The 21786-nt window shown below is 33.8% G+C and overlaps 1 protein-coding gene across 2 annotated transcripts in view; it reads left to right on the top strand.

Annotated features, from left to right (window-relative positions):
- Positions 1 to 21786, top strand: part of LOC110024664 (NAD-dependent malic enzyme 59 kDa isoform, mitochondrial) — a 38353-nt gene continuing 16567 nt past the window's right edge. For both annotated transcript variants that reach the window (XM_020724766.1, XM_020724765.1), the window contains exons 1-5: positions 1 to 323; positions 1154 to 1250; positions 1798 to 1916; positions 2046 to 2213; positions 3455 to 3583. In XM_020724766.1, the coding sequence (XP_020580425.1) occupies positions 198 to 323; positions 1154 to 1250; positions 1798 to 1916; positions 2046 to 2213; positions 3455 to 3583 (639 nt within the window). In that variant the 5' untranslated portion in view covers positions 1 to 197. The remainder of the gene's footprint in view (positions 324 to 1153; positions 1251 to 1797; positions 1917 to 2045; positions 2214 to 3454; positions 3584 to 21786) is intronic.

The following is a 21786-nucleotide window of genomic DNA, read 5'->3' as shown; positions in this document are numbered from 1 at the left end:
CCTGGTTCCGCACGTACGAGTCGACACGTGCGACGCCTGCCGGTCGCCGCTTCTGTGTTCCCACTTTATTCCCACGAATCCGCACCGGTTCTTCTCGATCGATATAGCCTATTAGCCTTGAACTCATGCTCAAGCTTCTGCTTGGCTGAGAGCAGATCTCATCATCTCTCGAGCATCGCTGCCGAAGAGGGAGCTAAATGTGGAGGTTTGGCCGTGGAGCCTGGAATCTCCGGCAGATGCGGAGGTTTTCCGTTGCCGTTCCCGGCCCATGCATCGTTCAGAAGCGTGGGACGGACATACTGCACGATCCGTGGTTTAATAAGGTATGGTTTGTGTTTTGATCGGATTAGGCGGTGTTGTTGGTTCTGATATGTTTCTGCGGGGAATTCCTTCTCCTGATGTTAGTTTTCTTAGGTTTTTGGGGTGATTTGGAAAATGGGTTTTGGGGGTTGTTGATTTGAGTTTGAGAGAAATGCCTTTGGGTGTTTAATTATGGTAAAATGTTTATGGAGTGGAGATTTGATCTGTTGGTTCTGCGTTTATTTAGTTTTCAGTTTGGGACGCCGATGCGAGTCAGCGCTTAAAAAATGCTGGCGGTTTAATTTGTGTGATTATGTTAATGGATTCTTTCATTTAGACCACTTAATTCTATGGTTTGTCCGCTTTAGTTAATAACGCCGAGGAGATTGGGAGAATGCCATTGTGTAATACGTTTTTTGAGGTAAAATCTATCTTGCAGCTATTTTTTAACTTGATGATCTGATCACTTGCAGGTTTTTCGCTAGTGAAATATCCTCTCATATAATAAGCTTCATCAATTTTAACGGAAACAAGTAATTAAAAATCGAAATAATCAAAATTATGACTAGCAGATTTGTTTGATTATACGATGAATTAGTGGCCTTTTCCTTAACCTTAAACATTGCTTAGTTTGATGAAGTATTAACCTTAACAATACTTTCTAACTTATAAATCACATGCAAAGTTAATATAAACTCTCTGTATGGTTGGGATCATATTCATCATCAATTCTAGAGCTTGATTTTTATTTTTATTTTTTAATTCCAGTTTTTGTTTGTATTTTTTGATAGATCTCATCTAAAACTGTTTGATCAATATGTTTATTTATGTTTTTCATTTTTTCTTCTCTTAGGATACTGGCTTCCCGTTGACGGAAAGAGATAGATTAGGGCTTCGTGGCCTCCTTCCACCACGAGTCATATCATTTGAGCAACAGTATCAACGCTTCAGTAAGTTTTTAGCTTTGAATACTGTGTATGGAAGAAGTTCACTCCGCTCTACATTTTCTTTAATGGCTAGCTTTAACTTCTAAAATAAGCACAATTTCTAGCCTTGTAAATACAAAATGGTTGATCTCAAATCTTAAACATAGCTCATATTTACGTTGCAAAAGAAAAAGAACTCATAATGATGGTAACGGAGAGTTTTAAGCAGAGGAATTAGCAAGTGTTTGAGCAATCATTTGAACATATGTGGTGCAACTTGAATATCATGGCCATATCCTTTGCACTTTGAAAATTGTTTTTTGAGAATGAATTGAAGTCACAAATTTTGTGTCGTCATAGATTGAAAAGAAGCTACTCTTCTTTGTAGCATGAGGAAGCTCTGCGAAGGCCAACTTAGCACTTTATATGATTTTAGGTCAAGGATACAGTCATGATATACAAGTTGTTAAGTTTATTTTTTTATATTTTTAAGAGTGACTATAGGGTTTCAAATCTGTCTCTTGAATATATATTTCAGCCATAAATTTCCTTTTTTTTTCTCTCCTTTTAGTGAATTCATATCAATCTTTGGAATATAATACAAGAGACGAATCGCCCACTGTTGTTGCTTTGGCTAAGTGGAGGATCCTAAATAGACTGCATGACAGAAATGAGACATTGTATTACAGGGTAAGTCCAACTCAATTCAATGCCTCTAAAAAACAAATTTTTTTTTTTTTTTTTTTTTTGCATAGAGCTTTCTATTTGCTTTGATAAATATTAATATTTTTATAATAAATGAATGTTTTTCCTTCCCAGGTTCTTATCGACAACATCAAAGATTTTGCTCCCGTAATATATACTCCAACTGTAGGTTTGGTATGTCAGAACTATGGTGGCCTTTACAGACGTCCACGCGGAATGTATTTTAGTGCTAAGGATAAAGGAGAAATGATGTCTATGATCTATAATTGGCCAGCTAAGCAGGTATGCTTGAATTTTCAGTGCCTTGAAGGTTGAAAGGATGTTTTTTTATTGCGGCATATGATCAGTCTTGGTTGTGAATACTGTTGCATTTAAATATTAGGGACATTTACTTTCATAGCACACAATTCTTATGTATTTACATATGTCACACCTAAAGTTTTATATTTACACATATAGCACTAAAATCTTTAATATCACACAAAAAATAACACCGTTACCACTTTTTAATAGTGAAATACTCCTTTTAATGCATACATTTCAAATACCAAAGTATGTAAATATGAAAGTTTAGGCGTGAGATATGTAAATCCATATGTATAACTTTTGAATAAGAAAATGTTGTTAAGGACATGAATATTTGATACACAGCTGATGAGATGTTGTATTTGAATTCTGCTGATATATGCTTTTGAATTTTAAACAATATAGGTATGGCTTATAGTTATATGGACATATTGCAAATTTTTTAAATATTGTCATCGCTGTCTTTACAGTTGTGTTATGTTGATTTCCTTTTTTTTTTGTTGTTGTTGTTGTTTTAGAAGTCAACCATATTGTTAGTTTATAGGCTTATCTTTAATGTGTCTCCTGTTCACCTTACCCTGTGCCTTTTTTTGGCATTTGGGGCTTTACGGTGGTTGTTGCCATACTTGTTATAATGGTATACTTTTAAGTATGGAATGCTTGGACAAAAGTATGACGCTTGAGTTGATATTGTGGCAGTATTGTATTGTGCACCTCTTCAAGTCTTTTCACGACATCTTTGAAAAAATGACCACATTAGGTGGGCGACGCTAATCTTCTAAACTTTTAGCTACAGAACGTGGTGGTTAATTGTCTTCAATATTAATGGCATTATATTCTATTTTATTCGGGCTTGGTGAGTGTTGAGTGGAAAAAAATTATAAATTTTCAATGTTTCAGGCAATTCTGCCTAGTGTTGCCTTTGTGCATGGTTTGTGTTCTATAAACAGGGAAAAAAATGAAATCTGATTCCCTAAAATCTGCCAAAATACCTGTTTTACTCGTGGTGAAATTTTATTTTTTAAGTGCTTTAAACTGTTGTTGTTTTTGCCCTTTTTTCTAAACAAAATATACTGCCTTTTTTAATTTTCTTCTTCTTCAAAATATTTTGGAAGACTTATTACATGATTGTGCTTGGAATTTCCACTGACTTTTTCATACCTGACCCCTCTTTAGGATCTTATCATCAATCTCATGACTTTCTTGATTTTCTTTAGGTTGACATGATTGTCATCACCGATGGGAGCCGTATTTTGGGACTTGGTGATCTTGGAGTTCAAGGAATTGGAATACCCATTGGAAAGCTTGACATGTATGTTGCTGCTGCCGGCATGAATCCACAAAGGGTATCTCTTCCTCCTACTCTCATATTGTGTATGGTTTAAAGTATTCATTTCTGTGCAGGCTTGCAATTTTCTTGCAAAATGTTTGTTCATGTTTTCTTATTTTAAAGATCCATTTGGGACCACTTTATGTTTTTTATTTTTGTTTTGGTTTTTAGTTTGTTTTATTTTTGTTTTGTTTTCTATTTTCTGTTTTTAGAAAACGTGTTTGACATTCTTATGATTTATATATATTTTTTTAATACAAAACATGTTTTGGTTAGGTATTTTTAATTTTTTTAGAAGAAAAAAAAATCATATTTTTTTATAAAACGGTTGGGTTCATGTGTGCTCTAGTATTAAGCGCTGCCGCCCATGGTATGTATGATGTCTTCTTTGTTTCACCCAGCACGAAGTATTACCTGTTGACTGGAGGCGACGACAGGCGCCGGGTAGCAGCTGCTGTCTGCGGCAAGCGGCGGCGGTTTGTAGGATTCGTTGTTTTTGGTATTTTAAAAATAAACAAAAACATGGTTTTTAAAAATAGAATTGTTCCTCCAAAAAATAAAAATAGAACAAAAAATAAAACAAAAACAGATAAACAAATGTTATTTTTGTTTGTTTCCTATTTTTTGTTTTCAAAAACAAAAAACAAAAGGCAAAAATTGATCCCAAACAGCCCCTAAACTTCTGATTTACGAGGATATCAATCTTTGAATCATTTTTTTATTATTTTTGTACTTTTACTTTATGATAGTTTGGGTTATCACCGAATCTACAAGTATAGTGGAGAAAAATTATGAGAATTTAAGCAATAAAAGGGAAACAAATAAAATCATCGGGCAGACAAATTAATTTTGACAAAAGCAAATTTTTGATGTAGCACTTTTTGTTAAAAAATAAGAGCACCAAACAAGTCAATAACAAATTATGTGTATGAAATAGGATAAAGAAAATTACTCAGTTAGGGAAATTAGAATTTAAGTTACAAATGTAATCATACATTCAACTTGCACTCATAAGATTAGTACTAGAAAGATAAAAAATTAATCAAGTCAGAAGTTCTTAAGAATATGCCTTAGATTACTATTTATAGATTTGACAAAGCCTGGGCTGGACATGGAATCAATCTTAGTTTGAATTTAAGTTATTTTCTCTAGTTAGAAATGGTAAGTCTCAATTTTTAATTTAAATCTCTGATCTAGTTGAGCTGATACGCCCTTCCTCAAAAAGTAGTGTGAAATGGACCTTGCATTTTTGAAATTCTGCACACTGCATTCCCAAGTAGCACCTCTTTATTCAATCAAACGAAGATAAATCCAATATCACTGCTTATTAAATGTTTGAAATACAACGATATCAAGGTTGTAAGTAGAGAACCTCAGTAGACACAACTCCAAGTCATGGCCGTCATAGTATGTTTCTCTTTGTTAACTAAATGAAAAGAATTCCAAACAACTACGTTATTATAAGGGCTGGTGATGTAAATAAATTAACATATTTTAAATTGTAGAAAATGGCTTTAATACCGAAGTGTTTGCACAGCTGGCTAAAAGTTTTATCATAATTTGGTATTTTTTTGCTTTGTCTCATTCCATTTCTCATGAAAGAAAGCAATCAGTGCCCCGTGCCCCTCATTTTAAACTGCTATAATACTTAACCGGAGACATTTTAAAAATGCTCAAAGTTTTTTTTTTTTTTTTGAAATCAGGCAGTTTAAGAACACTAATCAATTTTGTTAGAAGCATGATAAGCATATTTTGTTCTTTTAAATTGTTGAAATAAACAGAAAACACAAAATTTCACACAAATGGTAATTTATGTGTACTATTTGAAAATTTTTCGTAAAAATTCTAGATGCAGAAAAGAATCACTCTGCAATTTGAATGTTTATAATATATATATATATATATATAAGTGAAAAGAAAGACTGGTGGAAGTGTTTATTTAGGTCACCTATAATGAGATAATGAGATTACTTGCATCAGAGATCAACAATAACTATTTACACCATACGAGGAAGACCTAAATCCAGCCAATATTCAAGCACAAATAGGGGGAAAAAAAAAGAAAAGAAAAACTCAAATTAAGTTTTATTTAATTGATTCAACTTTTTTAGATATTCCTTTATTTATGATCACTTTATTTTAATAAAATATCACAATAAATCAACAAGTTGTAATCTGAATGGTTTTGTAATTGGTCATCATCTTGGCTAATCGCTTGCTCTTCCCCTTCGGAAACAACTTAATCATTATGCATTGTTATAATACTAGCCAACAACAATAACTACATGAACTTCCTCATACATGTTAGCTTGCAAGCTCTTGAAAACAAATTCTTTTCAATTTAGAGCTTCAGTTAATGAAACAATAGTCAAATTCTTTATGAGGCAATTTGCATAAAAAAATCTTATCTGAATGATGCATCTCAATTTCTAAAGGTAATGTTGCATGGCACAATCAATTTTATTTTCTTTGATACGCTTCATTTGAGAACAAAGGAATAATATAAAGATCTATTTTGATCTAGGCTTGGATTGAATTTTAATTAGCTCATATTCTAATAAAAATAACATGTATGTATGCATGAATGAATATATACTTGTATTTATGCATTTGTTTATATTTGAATTTATATATTTGAGCCAATTGTAATTATACTTGGCTTGGCTTGTCTTGAGATCAGATGTGAGGACTTTGAGCTGATCTTGAAATATTGGAGAATTAGCTGCCATAGTCATAATGCATACAGACAAATAGACAATTATTGTTTACACCATACTAGGAATATCTACATCCAGCCAATATTCAAGCACAAATAGGCGGAAAAAATACTCAGATTAAGTTTTATTCAATTGATTTAACTTTTTTAGATATTCCTTTATTTATGATCACTTTATTTTAATAAAATATCGCAATAAATCAACAAGTTGCATCTGTATGGTTTTGTAATTGGTCATCATCATGGCTAATCGCTTTCTCTTCCCCTTCGAAAATAACTTAATCATTATGTATTGTTATAATACTAGCCAACAGCAATAACTACATGAACTTCTTCCTCATACATGATAGCTTGCAAGCTCTTGAACTTTTCAATTTAGAGCTTCAGTTAATGAAACAATAATCAAATTCTTTATGAAGCAATATGTATGAAAAATGTCATCTGAATGATGCATCTCAATTTTTAAAGGTAATGTTGCATGGCACAATCAATTTTATTTTCTTTGATACGCTTCATTTGAGAACAAAGGAATAATATAAAGATCTATTTTGATCTAGGCTTGGTTTGAATTTTAATTAGCTTGAATTCTAATAACAATAACATGTCTGTTTGCATGAATGAATATATACTTGTATTTATGTATGTGTTTTTATTTGAGACTTGGCTTGGCTTGAGATTAGATTTGGGGACTTTGAGCTGATCTTGAGCTATTGGAGAATCAGCTGCCATAGTCATAATGTATCTGCTCTCTTTTTATGCATAATCAAGGAGAAGATTAATGGATTATAAGCACCATTTTCTATGGCAATTTTTTTTATAAATGTACTAGAGTTTTTAGTGACTATGATGATGATCATTCTGAACTTTGGTTGAACTTTGTTTGGTGACATGTATAAAATCTGTAGTGTTATATAATTCATTTACAGCATTATTTGTATCATTTTAATGGTTTTCAAGGGTATATTTAGTATGAATGTGCAGTATACAGAGAAAATTGTTGCACTTGGCAATAAAATAGACTGTCATATGGAGCGCCCTGACGCCCCATGGAGAGTTTCTCAATGCCCAATTCAACAAGATATAACGAAAAATCCAATGACAACTTGGTGCTAGAGGCCAAACCCCCCCAAGATAAAGACCAACGCCCAAGCTAGTGTTGCTGTGCCCCCCATGACTTAAGGTGGTTTTGGTTATTCACGTGGACGTTTTGACCAAGGATGATGCTTAAAAACTTTGAAATAATATTGGAAGATTCTCTCAAACACTTTTGAAACACATGGGAAGAACTCTATGCAGCACTTAGTGTAGGAATTGTGTAAAAGTGGTAAGGAGTGATTCTGATGAGGGTGTTTTCACTTTTGTGCGTGAGTAAGAAAAGAGGATTGTAATCAAGATATTTGGTGACCACAAGAAATATTTGGTGACCATCAAATCTTGGGAACAATGATTGCTTTCTTTCGGGGTTTCCGTTCCTCTAACTTTTGTATCCCGATTTGATTTATTAAATGCAAGTCATGTTCTTATTTAAAAGCATGCTTAACACTTAAAATCTCTCTCCCTTGGATTGAAATTCTTTAAAATCTAGAAAAATCCATGTTAGATTTTTGAACTTTTGATTGAAGAAGCTGTTTTAACCTTTTAACCTTAAATTACATCAATTATAACCATTTGAATAGTTAAAACTAGTTGTAATCTAGGGCTGTTGGAAAAAGACTAAAAGCACAATTGAGTTAAAACATAGGAATTTAGTGGAATATAAATATTGCCAGTAGTTTCTTAAAATCTTTTTGGAGAATGTGGATGCTTGAGAATTCATGTGGGGTTAGGGAAACCTAACTATAATATGAGATTTCAACGCTTGTTATATCTCAGAAGAGAGTAATAAGTAATAGACCTTGATTGAATTGTATATTGTAGAAAAAACCACTTCAAAAAAAAAAAAAAGATTTTATTGAACCAATTCAAGAAAGACATTCACACTATGTTGAAAACTCCTCATTTACTTTAGATTTTCACTTTGAATATTATGATTTTAGACACTTTTTTAACCTCAGAAACATTTAACATTTTGAACTAAGCCTTCGTAAATTAGTAATTGAATTGTTTGAGAAATATCTCGTTCCTAGTGAGATTGATACACAAACTCAAAATCTATATACTACTTGATTAACATGTATATTTGTCTGATAATGAGTGCTTCACCTCACGTCGGACCATGTTTTGGCGTCGTTGTCAGGGAATGACGTTAAGTTTTCAACTTAGGAAAATATTAGTTGAGAATATGAGGTCTACATTTAAAAATTGTAGTGTTAACTCTGTTGTATAGTTTGTTTTGAGTTTACATTTTGAGTTATTATTTAACATTATAGAGAATTAAAAAATATTGTGGCTTGCGTTTTTGTTATTTTTTGTACTTTATTTGCTTTATTGTGTGTTTTTCTATTTGTGTTTTGTAAAGTGTTGAACATTGGTAGTTTATGTTCACTAGTTAGTCCTAGGTTGTATGCATAAGACTGAATCTATTGAACTAGTTTCGTTTGACCTTGAGATAGAAAAAACCGCTAAATAACTTAAAAAAAACTTGCAAAACTAAAAATATTGTAGTAGAGGTGACAAACCTTAAGGAGAAAATGACCAGCCTATACTACTTGGGAATTTTGCCAATCCCATGGTAGATGAGATTCACCCGAGTATTAATAATCTTATCATTCAAGTAAATTTTTTTGAACTCAACCCTATAATTATCCAAATGGTCTAAAATAATTTATTTGGTGATTCGTCTACAAAAGACTGAAATTCACATATAATCATTTTTTCAGAGTTGTGTGCGATCTTTATGTATAATGGTGTTTCTGATGATACTATTAGACTTAGGTTCTTCCTATTGTTTTTGAGAGAGAAGACTAAAATGTGACTTAACTCTTTAGCACAAGAGTTTACTATCACTTGGAATGATCTGACATATATTTCTAGCTAAGTAGTTTCGGTCATAAAAATTTTTTAAGCTTAGGAATACTATTAGCTCTTTTACCCAGATGAATAATGAGTCAATATATGAATTCTGAGAGATATTTAAGAAGCTTCTTAAGAAATGCACACACCAAGCCCTATCTGATTGATTGATTCTACAAATTTTTTATAATAGGCTGGTGGGATCATTGAGATCTATGATAAATGTTTCCATAGGGGGTCTTTGATATCTACATTATTCGAGAAGGTTTATGCACTTATAATAAAGATGACTACTAATAATTTACAATAACCTTATGAGAGAGTCAACCCTAGGGGGGTAGCTAGTATTCATGAGCATGATGTCCTATCTATTTTAACTTCACAAGTAGCATTATTATATAAAAAAAATAGATAAAGGTATAAATTTTGCATTAGGATCACTGATAATTGAAGAAAATACTTATGGACAATTAGTAGATCCTAGTGTTGTAATTGTGGAGATAATAAATGCTATAAATAATAGACTCAACAACTCTTATTTAAACACCTAATTCGGGTTAGAGGAATAACCCTAACTTTAATTGGAACGATAATCGGAAGTAGGAAATTAAAAACTGTTTAGGCAATTAGAATAATCAAGGAAATAATCTTAACCCAAGGCCGACTTACATAACTGAATTCGTTTCAAATAATCAATCTAAAGAATAAATTATTTTTAAAAGAATTAGTGTTATAAATAAGAATTCAATGACAAAGTAAAATTGTAGTAATAAGAAACATTGAAAACTAATTGGGTCAATTAACAAACTCTTTAAGTAGTAGACCCTAAGGGACGTTACGAAGTAATATCGAAGTGAATCCTAAGAAGAAAGGAAATGAGCAATGCAAAACTATAAGAGTGGAAAAGAGTTAGAGGAGGTTTAAGTAGCGAAGAGCCTAGAGAAGATATGTTTGAGCTTGAGATTGAAAGACTTAGTGAAAATTTTATACTAAACTTAGGAAAAACACCTTCCTATCTTAGGAAAGGACTAAAAAGACCACCGCCACCATTTTTCCAAATACTCCATAATCTTAAGTTGTGCTAACATTTTTCTAAATTTGTAGAGATGTTTAAGAAACTAATCGTTAATATTTTGTTTGTAGAAGTTTTAGAATAAATCTCTAGTTATGTTAAGTTTATGAAAGACATCAACAAGAACAAAAACAACAACAAGAACAAAAACAACAAGCTTTTATCCCAATAAAAGGGTTCAAGAAATAAAAACTAAGTGATTAGGAGACTGTCGGGAGTGCAACACTATTTTGTAGAAAAAACTTCCACAAAAAACTTAAGGATCCGTGTAATTTTACTGCTCATTTCACCATTGAAGATAAGTTCTTTGGGAAAGCCTTATATGACCTAGAAGCTAACATAAATATCATATCTATATCAATCTTTAGGAGATTAGACCTAGGAGCTAGACTTATTATGCATAAAAAATTGCCACAAAAATTCAAGGTTCCAGTTATTTTCTCTTTTCCTTGTTCTATTGGAGATAACTTTTTTAGGAAAGTCTTATGTGACCTAGGAGCCAACATAAATATCATGTCTCTATCAATCTTTAGGAGATTAGGACTATAAGAAGTTAAAAACATCACTGTAACCCTTCAATTAGTTTACATATTTTTTGACTTATTCTAGGGCTTATAAAAGATAGTTTTGTTAAAGTGAATACTTTTATTTTCACCATTGATTTCATAATTTTAGATATAGAGGAAGATAAAAAAATCTCAATCATATTAGGTAGAACTCTCCTGGCCACTGTAAGGGCAATGAGCAGTGATTGATGTTTATACGGGAGAACTCATCATGAAAGTGCATGATCAGAAAGTTAATTTAATATTTTGAAATCAGTATACTTTTTTAAAGACCCTGAGGATGACATACTTGCTATAGAGTAGATTTTGTGGATGAGTTTTTTAAAAGCTAATTTCATGAGATTTTGGAAATGGACCCAATAGAGCATAATTTAATTGATGATAGTTGTAAAAATTTTTTAATAAAGAATTAACTCTATTATTGGATGCGATTCTTATATTGATTAAGGATATGTTTGGGCCTTTATACATCTTAACAATTCTAAAACTTTAATACCTTTTATAGTTGAGACAATTGAATTAGAATTTACGTTTCTCCCAAAATACTTGAAGTATGCATTTTTAGGAGAATCTTCAACTTTGCCCATAATTATTTCTTCAAATTTGAGTGAATTACAAGAGACAAAATTAATGAGAGTTTTGAAAAATTTTAGGGAAGTCTTTGGTTGAAGCATTGCAAATATTAAAGGGATAAGCTCTTCCATATACATTCATAAGATACAAATGAAAGATAACTATGAACTAAAGACTGATCCCCATAGGAGGTTTAACGCAGTGATGAAGGATGTAGTGAGAAAAGAGATTCTTAATAGTTTGATGCAATTATATATTCTATATTTGATTGTGCATGAGGAGCCTGATTCATTATATTCTTAAAAAAGGAGTGACTGTATTGGAGATTGATATGAATGGACTTTTACTCATTAAGAGTGTTACCGGTTGAAAAATCTGTATTGACTATAGGAAATTGAATAAAAATACTTGAAAAGATCATTTTTCATTGTATTTTCTTGATCAAGTGTTGGATGGACTGGTAGGACACCCTTATTTTTGCTTTCTTGATGAATATTTAGTATATAACCAAATTACCATAGCACCAGAAGACCAAGATAAGACCGCTTTTTCTAGTCTCTATGATAGCTTTTTTTTAGGAGAATGTTTTTTGAACTATGCAAATGACCCTGCCACCTTTCAAAGATTATGATATCTATATTTTTTTTATCTTATTGAGTGGGGGATTGATGTGTTCATGAATGATTTTTCTATGTTTGACACTTTTTTTGACACGTCTTGAACATCTAGGGACAATTTTTTCTTCTTATTTATCGATTTACTTTGTCATCTTCTTCTACTTCTAATCCTAATGCTCCCAAAACTAAATGTCTTAAACACAAGACTGCTTTTGATAAAAAGAATTTTGTTAATACTGAGGATGAAAAGAAGTTGATTCCTGAGAGGAAATTTAGGAATCCTAGGATAAGGGAAGAGGTGCTGATTGTAAGAAGAAAACTAAAAAATTTTTACCATAAAATCAAGATTGTCATGATTTCTGTTGTTCGGGAGTAATATGCAAATGCAGAAGAACAAAAAAATGACAATATTTTTGTTAGGGAAAACAAGTAGATTTTAATCCTTCAAAAATTAATTCACTTTTTAGACTCTTCCCAAATATGCCTCACGATGAATATTAATTATTTTTGCCTTCTGAATGTTTTTGAGATTAATTATTTTCTAACCGATTCTTGTGCTGAGTGGCATATTCGAGTCGAGAAAATTGTTAATTTCTCTTCTGCAACCCTTAATGTGGAGTTGAAGGCTTGATACTATTTTATAAAACTTTTACCTTTGACCAATAACAATGAGGTGTCTAGGGATAGGGAGATTCTCAATTACTTTATTCAGAAAAAAAAAATAAATGTTGGGAGTATCAGATATTTATAGATCTAGGGCATCATTAAGCTGGGACAACTATTTACCTTGGCCACCGTTGGTGATCTATGCTTTATGTGCTAAGACGGGGGTTAAGTGTAAAAGTTGGGAGGAGCAGCTCAATCATATTCGGGACATGACTAAAGAAACCTTAGCTGCCTTTGAGAAGACATTATTTGAGAAAGGTGAGAGTTATTCTAGACCTACACCTCTCTTGAGCTCAACTTTCGACCTCCATGTCTTTTATTTTATATAGACATGACACTGAGCAATGATGGGGCCATTATTCAGTGGTGGCAACTGGACATGGGCTAGCGCTTTGACTATTACATTGACCAACGCCAGGGCTAGTATGAGTATCAGACAGTTTAATTTGTCTTTAGTGGGCATGTTTAAACAATGTCAGCTGAACACAGGGTTGAGTCCAGTCTAGTTTCCTGCTGCACCACCCTTGTACGTTATGAGTAGTATGTCCAGCCCATGGAGGAGATGATGATATCGAGTAGGATGCTGATTAGTTGCTCACAACTTGATTTCCTATTTTTTTGCTTTATTGCTCTGTGGATGTTTGTGTTTGCTTATTTTTTTTCATTGCACTCACAATATTTGCTGCTGCTATGTGATGTGGGTTTTTATTTTTGTTTATGTAAACATATTTGAATAAATTACTTGGGGAGAAATAATTCCGTAATCTCTGAATTTGACTATAGCCAAGAACCATCTATAGTTTCAATCTTGTTTACCCGGCCTTAAAGTTGCACTACTTCAATCACAAGTCCTCTATTCTATTTGAGCTGCACTAGGGAGACCTATGAAATTGGATGCACCCATTTTCAATCTTACCAGGCATTCAGTTGCAAGAATTCTTGTTGAAAGGGATATCACCCTCCCTAATGTGGATGAAAAATGGCTTGGTACTGCCCACAATGAGTATTGACAGCCAATTGTTGCAGAACAAAGACCTACTACTGCAGTCACTGTAAACTATTTGGGCACACTCCTGTCAAATGCTTCAGGCTTCACCCACATTTGAGGTCGGCAGGTCCTAACAACATCATCCATGTGGGGGAAAATATAGCAGACACTGTTAATCTTCCAGAAATGTTGAATGAGAATTTGACTCTTAAGTCTACTCCTCACCAACCAGGTCAGCAGCTTCCTCCTACTGTTGTTGAGGCAGCTCTTCCTCAGATCACAAATACTACAAATTTTGTTGTAGCAGATGCTAGACGAAGTGTCTTGAAACCACCTATTGTGAGAGAAAAAGGGTACTCAAGTTCTGGAGGAGTGTCAGGATCAAGGTGTGCTGCAGGCTGAGTCAGTTCAACTGTTTACATTCATCGAAGATCCACCTATTGTTCAGACGGGATTACCTCTGGCAGATGATTGACAGGCTTACAAATCTAGGAAGAAGAAAAAAAGGAATGCTAGATCTCAGTAATTCTCAGGATAACTGTCTCACAGTTTCGAGCGGAAGCCCACATTTCAGTATGTTGCTGGACTCCCTCCCTAGATCCAGGGGAAGGGGAAGCAGTATGCCCACCGACTACACCTACCATGATTAGGAGTTGTTTTCTTTTTATTATATTTTTGGGGATTACTTGTAGTTTTAATCCCTGTGAGTGGACTCTTTGTACCAACTCACTAAAATTTTTGTATCCTCTCTTTTATATCAATGAATTTTACCTTTTCAAAAAAAAAAAAAAAGATTAAAATAAAGATTCCATAAAAACTCATGATACGCCTTTTCTAAAATTGTATATACACACACATATATATATGTATATACACACACATATATATATGTACATATATATGTACATACATACATTTTTACAGGGAAGCCTGTCCCTCTTAATTTACAAACTTACCAAATATATCTAATCTAAATTAGGAAAAGAAAAAAATTGAAATAAAAAATGAAGAAACATATAATAAAAAGGGAATAAAACTAGTTAAGAAGTTTCCTAAAGTATTCCGATCAAATCTCCTCCACAATCTTCATGATGGCTGACCTGTCCAAACAGGAAAGTGGTCGAGAAATCTCAATTTTCACAATATTCATTTGACTCTATGTTTTTATGTTATCTAAACCTATGTGAGATGTTTATTTATTTCTATGCAGAGACTATTTCAATGTTATGGCTATGTGAGCTCAGTTTAATGATAGTACTGCTGCACGGTGATGTAATTTACCCATTTTTAACATATTTATGTTATTTCTACCCTTTACTTGCTTATGTTACGTAGCCATTTTAATGTGTAGTGTAGAAAATAAGTTTGAAGGGGGAAATTATAAAAATTCATGCCTAAAAGTAATGTTAAATATCTTGGTAGAATTAACTTGTATTCATTATAATTTAATATTCAAAAGAAATAAAAAAAAAATGATGCAAATATTCATTAGGATTAAAATTATTGATTAATCCATTAATAACTGACCTTTTACTACCATTAATAATTAAACATTTATACAAATTGACTACATATAAAATTAATTCATCAAATATATAAAATTTAATAAATATCAATCCAAATAATTTAATTTTAATTATTATATTTTGAATTAAAATTAGGACATAATTGTGTATTTGACTTAAAGAAATTTGTATTCAAAATCATTGAGGTAAAGCTTAACTAGATATACTAATTCTCATTAAAAGAAAAGAGAAATAAATGACTAGATTCTACAGATAAAAATTTGATGCCCTTGAAGAGAAGTTTGATGTTAAGTTATAGATCTCAAATTGGTATCAATCTAGTTTTCTAAAAGTTAAAGAATCAGAAGTTTCCTTAGTTAAAATTTAGAATATTATGTTCAAGAATATAATAACAAAATTAAGGGTAAGTTTGTTTTGGTAGTGGCTGCACGAAATTTCAGTTTAAAAGTTGCTGTTCAAAATCTGGCGTTTCAGGAGCAGTTGATCTGTTTGAAAAATACAAATGTCTGAATTACCTACCCCTCTGCTCATACTGTATAGAATTCATAGTTTTTAAATATATAGAAATTAGGTTGTATGTATATGACAAAAAATTATTACAGTTTAGGTGTGAGATAAGTAAAACTGTATAAGAATAGGGTTCTATGTATGTAAATTTTTGTTTATTTTATTTTATTTTTAAGTATGTGCTTATATTATTTTTTATCATGCATTTGTTTTTATTTTTATAATTTTATATTATAATAATTTGATTCCTTTAAAATTTGTTAAGCTGTTTATAATTTAGTTCTTATGTAACGCCCAAACTTTAAAATGTGTTAATTGTTATAATTAAGTAACTTATTTTTATATCATTAATCATTTGATTCTTGTTGACCTCATTTTCAGTGAGGTCTTAGTCTCTTTCTCCTAAAACTTAGGATCTAGCTTTAGGAATTTCTTATTGACCATTCTAGCAAACTAGTAATTTAACCCACCTCACATAGAACTTCGAACCACTTCTTGACTCATTTTTGTGAAAATCTCTCATGAGTGGTTCCAAGCACTCATCTTCTAGTTGCAATGGCTAAAGACCAGCACGTGGAGGGTCCGAAAATGAGTTCTCATAGGATCAAAAGACCCTAAATGAACCCTTCGTGGCTTGGCTACGCAAACACCACAAGTGGATTGGCTACGCAAACACCACAAGTGGATTGGCTACGCAAACACCACAACACTCTCACACATTGCACCATCAAACTAAACCAAATCAATTTTCAAAATGACCCTTCATAAACCTAAAATTCGAAGAAAATTAAATTTGACACATTTTTTATCGGATCATCGGCGAACTTCTCTGGACGACCCCGGATGATGAAACAAGCCGCGTGAGTGCATTCAGGACGTCGACTTTAGCTAGGAAAAACACCTATATTACTATAATTCCGCATGCGAGCAAATGACACGAAAATCAATGCAAATAATTAATTAATTAGGGGGTGCGGGTCTAGGCTCAACCTAGGTTCAATTTGGGCTGGACACGGGCTAAACAATTTCAAATTTCAAATTTTCAAAATTCAATTGAGCCACTTAATCTCACCTTAATTAAATGTAATTAGGAGTTAAGATTTTTCAATGGAGCCGCTGCATGAATGGAATCCATTTAATTTCCCGCCTAATTTCGCTTAATGCCGCTTTAATGATTACAACTATAAAATTCGACGAGCTTCACCTTCCTGGCATTCGACCCCTCTGCTCGCCTTCTCTCCTCGGCACAAAAGCCCCCTTCTTCGCCTGCTCACCTCTTTACTGCATCGAAGCCCTCGGTTCCTCTCGATCCCACCGTTGCACCGAAGCCCTCGACTCCTCTCGATCCTGCCTCTGCATCGAAGCCTCCCTCTCGATCCCACCTATGTTCCGAAACTCTCACTCGACTTCCTCCTTCACACCAAAGCCCTCTGCTCCTCTCGCTCGACCCCGCCTCCTTTTTCTCTCGACAGAAACCCACTCGCCTCCTTCCTCTTCTACACCGAAGCCTCTCCGCCTCCCTCTTCCTCATACAGAAGAAAATCTCACTCGCACTGAAGCCACAACTTGCCCTTCCTCACTCGACCAAAGATCTCCCTTGCCCCTTTCTCCTCTCGATCCCGCCTCCTGCGCCAAAACTCCCGCTCGGCTCCTCCCTCTCGATCAAAACCACCACTCGTCTGCTTCGCCTCCACTCTCCCGACCGAACACCTCTCCCGACCGAACACCTCTCCCATTTGATCGAAGCCCTCAAAACTTTGACTCCCACATCCCTTTTTTGCCCGAAACCTTCGCCTGCTTCACTTCCTCTATCTGCCCACAAACATTGCTTTTCCGATTGCAATCCGAGTGGAGCTTGCTAGGAGGCAACGACGGGATTGCGACGTACGGAGACCCGAAATTGGGATTTTTCTGCTTCTGTTAAGCTTTACGACACCCTGACGAAAACCCACACTGGTGCTCTCTTTCACGAGAACCAGAATTTCACTCGTCTGAGTTGAAGCCACCTTATTGTTCTTCTCTCGCCGCACAATTCAAATCATAAAAAAAGAATTAGTTCCTGTTTCTGTTATCTCATATTTGCCGATTTATTTACCTGCGATTTTATCATGATCTGTAATTTTACTATGCATCTAGATCTGTACGCTCCCGACATGCTATGATTAATCATATGTATCAAACTGTCAGCTAACAAATTGAATCATTGTTGTCCCATTTGTTTCTTTATACTGGCTTTCTCTTTATAATTATAGTTATTTGATAGAAATTTGAATAATTCGGTCAGAGTTTTACCTAATTTTAGTTTTTACCATGTGAGCCTACATGATAAAATCATGATTACACGAAGGAATGTGTTATACTTTGAAATTTCTGTCAATTTCATAAAGCCAGGATATAATCATTCTTTAGTCATCGATTTGCCCCCATTAGAATGTGATTCTATAGCATCTTTCTCAACTACCAATACGCATTTTGTATAAGATTTATGATGTCGCAGAAGACTCGTGGATGAGAACTTTGTAAGAGAATTGTCTATTTGAAAGACCAGACAAATTGGTGTTCAGATCTGGGCATGCATTTTTACATATTAAAGTTGGAGAAACTCACCCAAGTGCCACACAAATCTTATGTATTCACATATCTAACACTTGAAATTATGGCCCGAAGTTAATTATTATTATTATTATTATTATTTTTTGAGTTTTCATTGTATTTACATGTCACATGTGCCGAATTTCAAATTATACAAATTTTCATTATAGTTACACTAAGACTTGAAATCATATGCGACGAAGTTCTGATTTTCTAAAAAAAGAAAAAAGTGAAAAGAAAACTTGCAAATGTTAATCTTGTGTACTGTTTTAATGCTCTTTGGAAGCTTGTAAATTCTTTTCTTGGAGTTGGTTAAATGCCTATTTTGAGCGGGTTAAATGCTGTTTTTGGGGTTGGTTAAGTGCTGATTTGGAGAGACTTGAACACTGTTTTGAGACACATTTAAGGGTTTTTTTGGAGTGTTTTGGGCTGGTTTCGAAGTAGCTTGGGCACTATTTTGGGTATTTTTTTTAACACTGCTTTTGGTTTTGCCCCCTTATGCTTTGATTTTTGGAAGTGGGACGTCTTCTCCTTGCTTTTGTTTTATTTCACTTGTTAAATGGTTAAGTCAAAAATAATAATTTATGATTTAATTATTTGGAAAACACTTAAAAGATATTTGAGGATTATTTGGAAAACACTTAATTGAGGGTAAAACATCTTAAATCACTTCAAACACAAGTTAAAGTGTAGGCTTCTTAGATTTTATGAGCACACCCTAGAAGGTAATTCATCTACCTAATTTTCGAATAAATGATGAAACTAGGCATTTGACCTTAACTCACCAATTGATTAAAATACTAAACATGAGGATGTACCAAGATGTGGTTCATGACTTCCTTAATTAAATCAAACAGTGAAATTTCCGTCATGATTTAACCTATAGTGGAACCCAATGCATCGGTATTTGAGCTTGAACATTACACTCAAATCCTCTTGGTAATTGGAGACATTTGTTAATGCCACCCACATATGGATCACCAGATTAGAATAAGTTTAGGGTCTAGGTGGCGAGGGCGATGACGAGATTATTTTTGTATGCTTAAACGAGTGATACGACGTGAAATTATTAGAATAATATCTTCTACCCCAAGAACCTTTAATAAGGGAGAGAAAATGACTGATGATAATATTTGTCGATTCTTGATGGGATTGTTGCCCCAGACGCTCTTAGGTTGCCAATAGTCCTAACTCTATTAAAGTGATTAGCCTGTGGATTATACTACTTTACAAAATATTAAAAAAATAAAACAAAATCTCTTTTGCTTGTTAAAAAGAACTCTGCATAAAAAACTTAAATAATTTTTATGAAAACTTATAAAAGTCCATGATTAGTCATTTGGATTGAGGTTAAGGACTGCCCTCCGTAGATTGTTGTTTTGGTAGCTCTTGTTCAAGGTCGGGAAGCACACAATTTGACTTTTGAGCCTCCACCTTTACCGATGTCTTATACCTAGTCTTGTTTTTCCATATGTGACCACGAGTTTTGCTTTGCTTATTCGTGTTACAACTCGTTTTGCTATTTTTTACACTAGAATTCCTGTTTTATTTCTTTTTCTGCAATTTATTTAAATTCCATACAAATTATATTATTCTTTATGAACAAGCCATGTAGCGGTAGCAGAAACTCATGTACGCATTTTATTTTATGCACTGTAGTTCCTTTATTTAATTCACAATATTTTCTTACCTACACTTATTTACTTTACACGCAAAACCAAAACAACAACAACAAACCTGAAACATTGAAACATACCTGGTCAAACCTCAAACCCTTAAACCTTAGAGCTACTACTACAACAGGAGACTCAGAGCCAACTTTGTGGGCAGCACTGCGAGAAACTTGGATCAAGCAACAAGAGGATCTTCTTCGGCAATCTCTCTGCTTAGTCTAAGGTAGCTCGCCAAGCGAGACGCAAATCCTCATACCCTATTTGGGCTCCTGTGCAACTATGTTGCAGTACGATATAAGTCCTAACTCAACTTAGGTTCTGAGGTTGTCGTTCGGTACGACATAAACCCTCTTATCTTTGCGGGCTATTTGCATAATCAGATATTATGCAAATATAAGTCCAAAATAATAGTGAGTCTCAACATCTAATTTAGCCACATTGTGTGAAAAATTTAGAGAGCAGGACACCTCGACGCTAAAGGGCAAACATTCTCACGCTAGAGTCTAGCGCTTCAGTGTCATAATGCCTCGATGGGCTAATTTGACAATTCGGAACCACGAAATGCGGCACCCATGCCAGCTTTGATGAACCTTTATCGAACACTCTGACGTTATCTAGCCAGCACTGTCGCGCCCCTGCACCGACTAGGGTGGTTTGGGTGGCGTATTGACAGTTTGACCAAAGATGATGCATAAAAACTTTGAAATAAAACTGAAAAGTTCTTTCAGACACTCTTTGAACACGGGGGAAGAACTCTAGGAGGATTTTATGTAAGAATTGTGTAAGAGTCGTAAGGAGTGATTGTGATCGAGAGTTGTCACTTCTTTTTGTGTTAGAAATGGAGTGATTGTAATCAAGCAAGGAATGAATTTCTGATGGTGATCAAGTTTTGGTAACAAGGAATGCTTTCTATCGGGTTTTTATGCCAAACTATTGTATCTTGGTTTGATTTAGTGATTGCAAGTCATGTTTTTAGTTAAATTCATGCATAACACTTGAAATCTCTCTCCCTTGGATTGAAATTTTTTAAAATGTAGAAAGATTCATATTAGATATATGCACACTTAAATAACATCTTAAATAACATCGTCTCCAAAAGCATGATTAAACACTTAAATAACATCTTCAATAACATCTTCTCCAAACCTCAGCCACACAGTAGGATAGTTTGGGAAGTCATTGAGGGCTCCCCTCAGGATTTGTGACAACCTCTACCGTTTCCTTTCTTCGACTCCTAATAATAACTATTCTCACTTGAGTCACTCCAACTTCTTTTTCCACGTCCTACCGTGAAAAATCTTAATTTCTTGAAGACTAGCACCTCTGATCATTATCGAAAGTTTTTTAAGTGACCCGAGTCATTTGAGATATAATTAACTATAGGGGCTTGCCTCCATAGGGAACTTGAAACCCTGATAAAATAAATTGTATTTAATCTTTATACGACCATACATAAAAAACTCGCAGACCAAACAAATGTCACAAATTTCTTAGTTTGTATGAGTGGGTCCATCGCTGAGGCATACACTTATATTTTGTGAAGATGTAATATTCGCGGTATCGGGCACGATTATATAAAATATTGGACGAATGTGATCCATTAGACATCATTTTTTTTCAGAAATTAAAACACTACTTTCAAAACCAAAACTATATACCTGTTGACCTCAATTTTCGTGAGGTCTAGTATTCCTCGTAGGAGTTAGGATCTAGCCTTAGGGGTCTTCCTGCGACTATCTTAGAACCTTAGAAGTGGTGCCCGCCTCGTTTT

The sequence above is a fragment of the Phalaenopsis equestris genome, unplaced genomic scaffold (assembly GCF_001263595.1).
Source record: "Phalaenopsis equestris unplaced genomic scaffold, ASM126359v1 Scaffold000266, whole genome shotgun sequence".
NCBI classification, from domain to species: domain Eukaryota; kingdom Viridiplantae; phylum Streptophyta; class Magnoliopsida; order Asparagales; family Orchidaceae; genus Phalaenopsis; species Phalaenopsis equestris.
This window is presented reverse-complemented; position numbering and strand designations above follow the sequence as displayed.